Below are 11,136 nucleotides of genomic sequence, written 5' to 3'. Positions count from 1 at the left end.
CATATGGAAACCTGCTGCCAGTCTACAATTAGCCCTCTCTTTCAGAACCATGAGGACTAGAATCTTATATTTATTTAGGGCTGCCATTCAGTGGGAGGAGGGCACCTGCGCTGCGGGCAAGTAGGTCCTAGCATTCAATCCCTGGCATCTCCAGGTAGGGCTGGGGAAATAAACCCACCCAAGCTCCTGGAGAGCTGCAGCTAGCATCAACAATACTGACCTGGATAGAACCCGTGGCGCCAGTAGAGAAGAGCTTCTTCCCTTTGGTGTTCTTCCCCTACCGGCAGTCCATTTGGTTAAGTGCCTCTGAGCTCTAACAGGATGAAAAGCATGCAAGCTGAGCACCAGTGAAGGTTCGTTTTTAATTTTATTAAGCTTCAAATAACCTTCTGTCGGAAGTAAAATAAAAAGAAAACAAAGGAGCTTTATTGAAGATCAGGAAATTTCACCGGGATCAATAAAACGAGTTTGTACACCACTGAGAGAGCAAACAGACACCGGGAATTAAAAACAGGACCACTCTCACTTTCTCTCAAAAGGTTTTTTTTTTATAAAATCGGCAACAGCACACACCGCAAAGTAAAACAAGACCTTAGATCACAGTTGAGTCAACCACAAAACCACTTAGGAGGCAGCCAAGATGTTAAAAGATCTCTCTCCCCTTTTAAAGCTGCATCGTCTCTCCTTTTGGGTACCATCCAAAGACCTGAATAATACTAATTTAAAAAAAGACTGAGAAGGTGGGGGGGGGGAGAAATCACAAACATCTATATAAGTTAGTGTAGCAATACAACAGCAGCTTTATTTTATCTTAATTTCAGAAAGGGGTATCACTTTGCTATGCCACCCCAAGAATTGATATGCATTTAATCAGACTGCATCTGCGGAATGGGGTTTTGATTCATTTTATTTCCCTTTATTGGTTGCGGCCTGGTTTGCCATGGCAGAGCACTCCTCCGCAGCTCCTCCTCTGAAACGTGAAACGAAAGCAGAATTGCCGGGTTTTCTAGAGCCTTTAGTGAATACGGACCCAATCCAAAGCAGATTATCGACCGAATAAAAAGGATTTCCCTTTCGCCGCAACTAATGTTGGCGCATTGATTTCAATGGGGACTAAGTGTGACTCACTTCCCCCTGAGTAGGGGCCCTATATTGCCTCCTGCACTGTACTTTCTACAGGGTGGGCAACTCAGCTGCATCGGCTCCTTCCCCATGTGACTGCCCAGGTATTACACTGAATGGGTGGGGAGTTTTTTGAAGCTTGCACGTCTCAACAGAGAGAAAGAAATCAGGATATATCAGAAGCTACCAGTGGTGGATGCCGGGGAGAGGGGGAAGACACCCCACATTTTGCCTGCCATGATCCAAAAGACCACGCTGGGCTCCTGCCGTCAGTGGAATTACCTTGGTGTTGGCTTATTTGCCTGCCTTGGACTGCAGGGCTGGTAATCTGTGTTGGGCAGGGTAAAGCCATCTTGTCGAAGCACAAATATGGCTTTTGAGTTGCTTGATTTACCTGTGGTTACCAGACGACAGTTGAACACCAGCCAGCATGCCCAAAGTTCTGGGCTTATGGGGAGCTGCAGTCCAATGACATATGGAGGACCTCAACTTACCCCTTCCCTAACGTGGATGGACATGACCATAGGTTTGGGCTCTGCTCCCCAACCTCACTTTCTACCCTTGGTCCCACTTTTCGACATCAAACACATCAACGGACATTTCTAAACCATATGTTTATAGCACGTTTCTACCACTTTAAACAAGCACAGCTTCCCCCAAGGAATCATGGGATCTGTAGTTTTCACACTGCAGAGCTACAATTCCCAGCATCCTTGGCAAACTAGAAGTCGCAGGACTCTTTGTAGGAAGCCACGTGCTCTGAACATGTGGCTGTGACTTTAGAGCCATTTTTCAAAGGACTGAGCTTTAGGTACACAGTCAAGGAAGGGAACAGGCAGACACACAAGGGCTGTGATACATTTTGAAATAGGTTTAAGGAAAAGGAAAACCTGCAGCTAAGATGCATGCAAAAAGACAGAACACAGTTCACACGGAGAGACTCCCACCCTACAAAAAAAAGGGTATATTTAGAAATGAACAAAAGGACGCACAACCGTTAGCATTTTGCTTCACCCAAGAAAGAAAACGTGTGGGTTTTTGTTTTGTTTTTTAAAGAGAAACGAAGTCAAAAGGCTGGAAAGATGGAAAGACCAGCTCATGAAAACCTTCCTCGTAGTTGCCAACCTGCACTCAAAGCACGGCTGCCAGGCAGAGAGAAGCAGAACCTTACACAATGAAGCCTCGGAAAAACACCGTAACCTTGGATACAGTTTCCAAGGACACCGGGGCCCTTGGCTAACAGGATCACAGTGCAGGGGATGGATGAACACAACGCCGAGTCTTCCGAATGAGTTGGATACGCTATAGCAGAAGAAGCCCACTCCAGGCCCCTCCACCCTCGATGCAACCAGCCTTCATCAGTGAAAAACAAACAAACATTGCTCACGTCGCAAAGACACAAAGAAAGGCGTTTCATTTGTGTATTGCTATTTTCCTCCCCCTTTCTGCGAATGCTCCTTTGGTGGACTGTACAAGGCACTGTGACTAACAGAAGCCAGGCGGTAATTTTCCCTTCCCAGACCTGTCGTGAGCCTTAAACACAGGCACAGTTCAATAAGCTCTGCCGTAATTAGACCTGAAGAGCTGCCTTTACTTCCCATTGACTGATCTTTCTCTCTCTCTCTCTCTCCTCGGCCCATCTGAATACAGGCTAAAGAGCAATCTGGAGGAAAAAATTAGCACACACAAAAATTGACATCTTCCTTGGGTGAGGGGCACTTTTGCCCCCAGTGCTGAATACTCAGGTTTGCGGTTTGAGGCTCCTCCAGCCCTCCAGCAACTTGTGGGATGAGGTTTTGTTGCTTAGTCTCACTGGAACTGCTAATAAAAAACCCCAACTCCTCCGTTATGTGCAGATCGGGCTGATTCAGCAACATGCGTGAGATCATTTCCATGGTTCAAATTTAGGCATGTCAGGCTTGCTGATGCGCCTGAGCCACAGAAGACTTGCAGTGGGGTCTTAGTAGCTGAATGCCAGGGGGAAGTTCAGAAGACACCGCTTCTCCCAGGGAAGCACTATGCGGAGAGTGTGCGCTTTTCTCTATAGAAAGATGCAGGGTGAAAGATAAAGTGGATCCCTCTTTTTGCCACATTGTCATTGGTGCTCAAGATATTAAGTTTCCCACTGCACCAGTGATGTGAGAGCTGAGTTTAGTGTCTTGACAACACCCCCAAGTTTGACCCGTTAGCACTTATGACTCCCGAAAACTTACTTTTTTGAGTGTGGTTAAAGGCACCAAAAGATTATTTCCTAATGAGCCGCTATTTACCCAACCCATTGGAGTCCTGACTACAGTTTGGCCAACCACGCAAGACTGGATTGAAAAGGTGCATCCACCCAAAACAAGGCAGCTCGTTGTTCCATGGAAGCAAAACACCCAAGAGAATATATAACCATCTGATGAGCTGTTTCCTTCCTGCAGCTCCTGCTCTCTGCCCAGCAGCACTTTTCAGATTTCTAAAGCCGGGAGAAATTTGGTGGCCAGGCTCCTTCCCTCCTTGCTGAAGCACCAGGATGGGAAAAGCTGGAATGTGCTAGAAATTCTTCGCAGCTGTTAAAGGAGACCTAAGCTGTGCCTCCAGTTGCCAGGCCGTGCTTTCAGTGGATCTGGTCCTCAGCTAGGGGCACCCGCACCAAGGGTGCCAGAGGAAACTCACCAGAATGCGATATGTACAAACAAGTTGGCCACAGCTGCATAAAGCAGCAACCAGCTCCCAACTGTGCCTTTGGTTGCCCCACACCTGACACCCACGTGATGCATCAGGTGTGGGGAAGGTGGGGTTTGGGGGGAAGGGGAAACTGGGACCCCTAATTAAGCCTGTGGGCCGGAGGTCCCCCACCCTGCAGTCCTAAGCGCTGCCAATGGTGGAATGGGGAAAGAACTTCAACAGTGGTGGATCATGAAGCATAGCACACTGGGAGATGGAACATCAACACCCTCCAACCAAGGGAACAGCATCAGGTTGCCAATTCAAGTGAAGGGAGAGATCAAAAGCTCACAGCAGGCAAGTCTCTAAAAAGGCACGAGCATTGATTGTTTAATGCTACAATCAGGCTGCTTGCTTCAATTAAATAGCTCCCTGCCCCGCTTTGGTTTCAGCGAGGTGGTTTGCAGTCTGGAGGTACTGACGAAAGGGAGCAGGGAAACAAAGAAAAGTCCATTTTGCTTCATTGCGTTCTCTGCACCATTGCCCTCTCAAAGCCGCAAAACGATACGACCCGCTTGCTCAAAAGAGGAAAGATGCCGGCTCCCCCAGCCACCCTCAAATTGTCAGCATGCCACAAAGAGGTTGCGTTTCAGAAACGGCCATTCAATCGATGTAAGCCGGTTATACCTTTAGGAGGCTCTCACTCTCTCTGCAAACTTAATGGAGTCGCAAACAGTGGTAATGCCCTTTAGAAGGAGCAAAAAGAAACCCTCCACAATTTCACACTTGGAGAGCCCTCCACCATTCTGCATGTCTATTTTTATTCCACACTGCCAAATTTGACAGCTGATTCTTTAAAAACACGGGTCCTTCATTCTAGGGAGAGGTCTTGAGGCTTTAAAGATCAGCTGCTTTCAAAGTGCCGGGGTGGGGGAACCCTTCTTTAAGGGCAAGCTCACAGATTTAAAGCGAAGCCAACACACATTTAAAACGGACGACTCCACACCCCAATGAATCCTGGGAACTGTAGCTTCCCCCTTGCAGAGCTACAGTGCTCAGCACCCTTCACAAACCACAGGATTCTTGGGGAAAGTCATGTGCTTCAAATGTGTGTCAGATTTGCTTGAAATCTATGGGGTGGATCTGCCCAATCATTTCTTGCCTGTGCCCCAAAACTCAGTAATGGTAGTTTTGTCGGAGAATACCTGTAAGCAATTCTGAGTTGACATGCTTAACGCCAAGAGTGCCTTGTCAGTGGTGTGGGGTAGGGGGGGAGGAGGTGGGGAGAAGTAGACCCCTGACACTTAAACCTGGTTTTGGAAGCTCACCAGCTATATACGAGGCGAGAAGTGAGAAACTATTCAAGACCTTGCTCAAAAAACAAGAACCACCCAACAAGGATCCTGAACCAACCCTGTCTCTTTCTGACTTTGTCATCCTAGGGGCTCTAAGCCACTTGAAACAGAGGTTATCACTTGCGGGGGCGGGGAGATCCCCCCTCCACCTTCATTAAGCAGACAAGAAATTTGCCAACACCTGAAGGGCAGACTGTGCTGGTCAAATGCCACTCGAGAAACGCAGTTTGTGCCTCAGTGCAATCCACACTTCCACCCCACCCCCAAATCAGTGGATATTTCCAAATTCTTGAGAAGTCCACCACAGGGAATTTGCAGATTTAAAAAACATAGTGGCTTTCGCCCTTTTGGAAGAGAACAGCTAGTCTAAAAACAAACGTTTTATATATACACTTGAACCCAGTCTTCCCCCAAGCTGGAGACGTCCGGGTGCAGCAGACTACAACTCCCAGCTCCCAGCCAGCATGGCCGTGGGTCTGTAGCCCAGAACGTCTGGAGCACTCCAGCCTAGGGACGTCTGCCCTAACCGCTAGCTCAGAACCGTTTCCACATCTATTGCCAGCCCTCCCCACCCCACTCCCACTGCCCCCCTCCAGTGTATTCTTCCCCTATTGAGACCAAGTCGAAGCTGAAGGAACGAAGTCCGCTTAAAGTAGGTCAGGCAAAATGAGGCCCGGGGGTTTGGGCTCAACGCAGTTGATCCAGAAGTTGGCGCAGCTGGCGTGATACTGGTGCCCTCCGTAAGCAAGTTTGAAATTGTCCGTTTCCGAGTTAAAGGCCTGGAGAGGAGAAGGGGGGAAGGAAACAAACAAACAGCAGAGTTAGGAACCGCCGTGATGCTCCCATGTGTTGAAACATTGCGCCACGGAGAGAGGCCTGGATGTCGGCGACGCACAGGCACACACTGACAGCCGACAAACACATCCAGTCACTTCGTGGAGCTTCCTAACAGCTCACAAGCCATCGTCGTCAAACCATGGCCACAGCTCTGGGCAGGCATGGGCTCTGGGATAAACCAGCAGCAGAGGGTCCTCAATCTCCACTTTGTGCGATTGAAAAGAGCATTTAAAGGCAGCTCTTTTAAAGAAGTGGGAAGAGAAAGAGGCTGGTTGAAGGCAGAATCTATTTTGTTTATTTATGGCACGGTGCTCCTTCCATCTCAGGCAAGGCAGGAGGCTATAAGACAGGGAGCGAAAGGAACCTCAGACCTGCGGCCCTCTAAGCCTCTTTACCTGGCCTTCAGGTCCCTCTCTAGGCCACACCCCTCACTGGCCCTGCTTCACACCCAGACCACTTGCTTTCCTGGCTGCAAATGTGTCCTTGATCGTGCCTCTCGCTTGCCTGGCTGCAAATGTGTCCTTGATCGTTCCTCTCGCTGCTGTACAAAGGTAGAATTTGGACTGAAAAGCATTGCCTGCCCTTCTGAGAAAGAGGGGGGACCTTTTGGGTGGCTGCACCCCAGCAGGGGAATGTTCCTCTTGCGCCAAAATTCACGGGAGATCTAACCTGCCTGCCAAATCGTGTGATATTATATCATGGGAGAAACCACTGCGGAACCCAGAAGCAGGGGCACTCCCGTCAGGAGGCAAGGAGGACGCACTGCAAGGTTCTGCCAGCTTAAATCTAGCGTGGGAAACCACAAAGGAGCTGAAACGCACCTGAGAGCAGTTTCCGACTTGGGCGTAGCTGGCAAGCCGCTTTTCAAGGAAGCAGCCCACACACACAAACACCCCAGGGCTGATTTGTCAATGGCCAAGGCTTGCAGCTGAGCAAGCAGGTGGGAGCACTTTGGGAAGGCTGCTGCTTTTGGGGGAGTGGAAGAAATGCACTTGTTTTCTTGCTGGTCTGAAGTCACAGCTATTCGCCTCTCAGATATCCAGAATGGAAAGCACTTCCATGACTTTAAGAGATTCTATGTAATCGTGTGAGAAACAGCTGTAGGAGTATAATAAGGTGACTGTACACCAGCTTTGAAAACAACCCCTAACTTTGCACAGACCCACTTGTGTGGATAAAAATAAATGAAGTATCCTTGGGTAAAGCCCCTTAAAAGGTAAAGAGACCCCAGACCATTAGGTCCAGTCGTGACCGACTCTGGGGTTGTGGCGCTCATCTCGCGTTATTGGCCGAGGGAGTCGGCGTACAGCTTCCAGGTCATGTGGCCAGCATGACAAAGCCGCTTCTGGCGAACCAGAGCAGCACACGGAAATGCCGTTTACCTTCCTGCTGTAGCGGTACCTATTTATCCACTTGCACTTTGACATTCTTTTGAACTGATAGGTTGGCAGGAGCTAGGACTGAGCAACGGGAGCTCACCCCGTCGCGGGGATTTGAACCGCCGACCTTCTGATCGGCAAGCCCTAGGCTCTGTGGTTTAACCCACAGCGCCACCCGCGTCCTCAAAAGCCCCTTAATTCGTTGCAAATGATGGAGCCCAGCTAGTTGACCGTGCACATCTCTTTGCTCCCATGGAGGAATTGTGGAACACACAGAACCCCACACCTTGAACAAGACGCAAGAGCTGAGAAGCAGTCACCAGGCTGAACTAGACCCCCCCCCCTACACTCTTGAAAGAGAAAGTGACCTCCACACCATCAACCCTGAAAAGCTTTTAACATCTTCATGCACAGTGAGGGTGGACGGCACAAGCCCCTCCTGCCACAAACACGCAAGGCGAGATAGATGGGAGCCAACGACACGGACAACTCTTTCTGCCACACCACAACACAGACCACCACAAAAAAGCAGATCTATTCACAAAGCAACAGGCATGCCGACACGAGAAAGACTCGGTTTGTGCGCAGCACTAAGCCAAACCATGGATTAGTGGGAATGTGCAAGAATGCAGGCTCCCCGAGAGGAGAGCATCCCTGCTTTGATCCTCCTCCCAGCTTTGCACTCAGCGCATCGTCTGGACCCGGGCTTGCCGTCCATCTCCTCACAAGTGGTGAAGCATAGAACAAACTTTGATCAGAGCCTGTGGTTTGTCTAGAGTGAGACAAGCCATGAAACTGGGTTCAGATGACACGCTTGGCCAAACCACGGTTTAGCGGGCGGCAGCAGGACCAGAGGACGGAACAAAGCAGCTACTTGTCTCCTTTCTGGAAGGCCCACACGCTTGCAGGCTCGCACTAAGCATTCAGTTTGAACCAGGCCATTGAGGGGAGCGGACTCAAGTGCGAGTTAGTTGATTAAAATCGAGATGTTAGAGAGAGGGAGAGGTACAGAAATTGTTGACTGGAGACAAACGGAGGAGGGTGGCAACGGTCCCCGCTACCACCTTGCTTAGGGCAAACATTAAAATGAAATATATATATATATATATAGCTTTCATGGGTCCGTACTTCTCTAGGAGGTTCCTCCGCAGGCTTCTCTTCTTTCTGAAAACGTCGAAACCAGAAAAGGGTCAAAACACAATTGCCAAAAAGAGGGGAGCTGGCTGCCAACCAAATTCGCTCATGTTTTAAGAGTCCCCATCCCACTCCACACAGCAGGGCTTTTAGAGCTGCTCCAATATATCCCACTGACAATCCCGAGTTTCTGAAGGCTGTGGGGCTTGTCTCTTACGAAGAAAGTAGATAGAGGCTCCAAGCCAGTTGCAGGGGACTCCTGACTCCAGAGTCAACCCTCCAGTTGCCTAGGAAATAAGGCACAAGTAATTGGGAACACCTGCGACCCGACAGGTACTGTCAGACTGCAACGCCCATCACTGGAGGGCATCACAGTGTTGACTCTTGCCCTATAAAACAAAGACGGGTAACTTGAAATCCTCTGGACGTTGCTCAGCTGCAGTTCTCATCTTTCCTGGCTGCTGGCCGTGCCAGCTGGGGCTGATGGGAGTTTGAGTCTCATATCTGGAAGGCCATTACGCTTTTATTTGAGGAAGACTGTGTTGCCTTGCTGGGTGGATCCACGCAGGGCCAGGGACTTGTACCTCTTACTTCCCAACTCTGCGGGCTCCATTAAGGCTGCCTGGGGTCTCCACCCAAGCTGGAAGCAGCAGCAGCAGCAACAACATGCATTCGGATGGGCGGCAGAGGGTGTTTCGGAAGGAACTTGGCTCTGCCCGCGATGCGGCTTTCTACAAAAGCTACTTGCGATGAGGTCACTGGATGCTCCGGGTGCTAGTTAAAATTAGTGGAGCAAATGCAGGGGTGGAAGGCAGCAAATGCAAAAAGGGGTTGAGATAGGTGGGGAGGTGTAAAAAAACAACAACAATGACACAGCCTCTACTTACTTTGCTTCGAGAATTTACATTCAAGAGGCACACCCCACAAGCCAGTTCTTGGGCGTTTTTGATTCCCGGGCGAAGCATACAAGAGGAAAAATCGAGTGAGTTTTCGTCAGGCTGTAGGAGGGACAACAGAGATAGGAATCAGTATATTGTTCATAAGAAGCTATCTTCTGCCTTCAGTCCTCTTGTTCTAAGTTATCTTCCATGCTCTCTTCTACCTTCCAACTTCTAATCTGCCTTCTACCTTCTAATCCATGGGTGGGTAAACTAAGGCCCACGGGCTGGATCAGGTCCAAATGGCTTCTGGATCTGGCCCGCGGATGGTCCGGGAATCGCCTTGTGGATCGCCAGCGCACATGTTATTTCCCCCTCCCTCCCTCTCCCTCACATGGTGGCGCCACCTCCTCCTCCCTCCCTCCTCCTGGCTTCTCCCCACCCTGCCTAGAGGAGGAAGGGGGGTGGACTTTGTTGGTGCCAGCAGCAGCAGCGCTTGAGCAGCCGCCAATTTAAGCAGCCCCTCTCTGGAGCCCTTTCATGCGCCGCTCATCTTCTTGCTGCTTGCAAGACACAGGTAATCAGCCACCGAGGCTCGTGGTGCTCTTGCATCACCCCCCCCCCAATATAGTCCACCCCCCCCACAAGGTCTGAGGGACAGTGGACCGGCCCCCTGCTGAAAAGGTTTGCTGACCCCTCTTCTAATCTGTTCTCTACCTTCTATCTTCCAAGCTACCTTGGTTCACAGAAACACAGTCTACTATTTGTCCACCTAGCCTTGGCTGCATCATCGTCATCACCACCATCACCATCATTATTAAACTTCTGTCTCATGCTTTCACCCAAAGCAACTCAGCACAGCAAAAAATTAAGAAATAAAACAACCATTAAGAAACAAAAGATTATTTACAGCAATCTAAAAGCATTAAGCACATCTAAACAGGTGGCGCTGTGGGTTAAACCACAGAGCCTAGGGCTTGCCAATCAGAAGGTTGGCGGTTCGAATCCCTGCGACGAGGTGAGCTCCCATTGCTCGGTCCCAGCACCTGCCAACCTAGCAGTTCGAAAGCACGTCAAAGTACAAGTAGATAAATAGGTGGGAAGGTAAACGGCGTTTCCGTGTGCTGCTCTGGTTCGCCAGAAGCGGCTTTGTCGCTGTACGCTGGCTCCCTCGGCCAATAACGCAAGATGAGCGCCGCAACCCCAGAGTCGGTCACGACTGGACCTAATGGTCAGGGGTCCCTTTACCCTTTAAACAATCCGTCTCTCCAATGGCACTCAGAGTCTGAACACTGGGAGCAGAGCAAAATATGCCTAAGTGGACCCTCCACATTTAGAGGTAGTGTATCCTTGAACGGCAGATGCTGAGGTCAAAGAAAATGGGATGGCCGCTGCCTTCGCAACCTGCTCCTGAGGGCCAGTTATACAAGATGTTGTACGGGAACAGTGCTGCTCAAACTTGGGTCACCAGCTGTTGCTGGACTACAACTCCCATCATCCCTAGCTAGCTGGCTCAGTGGTCAGGGATGGTAGGAATTGTAGTCCAAAATCAAGAGACATGACCGCATGAAATTTCTATTGGTGAACGCTAACCCCAGGGTTACCCGCGGAGTGGCCATCTATATCTTGCAGGCCCTAAAACTCAGGGCCCTTTTAACAGGCTAACTTTCTCTAGCCTCGGATCTCTCTAAATCAGGGGTTCCCAACAAAATTTTCTCGAGGACCCCTCATTGAGCCGCTATTGTGACAAGGACCCCCATTAATTCCTAATCCTAAATCTAA

General features: G+C 49.7%; 1 protein-coding gene across 6 annotated transcripts in view; it reads right to left on the bottom strand.

The window, feature by feature from the left end:
• Nucleotides 1–348: 348 nt before the first annotated feature.
• The window catches only part of SYNRG (synergin gamma), a 60,554-nt gene continuing 49,766 nt past the window's right edge, over nucleotides 349–11,136 (bottom strand). For 4 of the 6 annotated variants that reach the window (XM_035140248.3, XM_060268334.2, XM_060268335.2 and 1 more), the window contains 3 exons: nucleotides 9,364–9,474; nucleotides 8,471–8,506; nucleotides 349–5,905 (listed from right to left, as the gene is read on the bottom strand). In XM_035140248.3, the coding sequence (XP_034996139.3) occupies nucleotides 5,774–5,905; nucleotides 8,471–8,506; nucleotides 9,364–9,474 (279 nt within the window). In that variant the 3' untranslated portion in view covers nucleotides 349–5,773. The remainder of the gene's footprint in view (nucleotides 5,906–8,470; nucleotides 8,507–9,363; nucleotides 9,475–11,136) is intronic. The other 2 variants (XM_060268333.2, XM_060268337.2) reach the window with 1 other exon arrangement.

Source organism: Zootoca vivipara, chromosome 14 (assembly GCF_965207765.1).
Source record: "Zootoca vivipara chromosome 14, rZooViv2.hap1.1, whole genome shotgun sequence".
Taxonomy (NCBI): Eukaryota; Metazoa; Chordata; class Lepidosauria; order Squamata; family Lacertidae; genus Zootoca; species Zootoca vivipara.
Note: the sequence above shows the minus strand (reverse complement) of the source record. Positions and strands in the feature narration are given on the sequence as shown.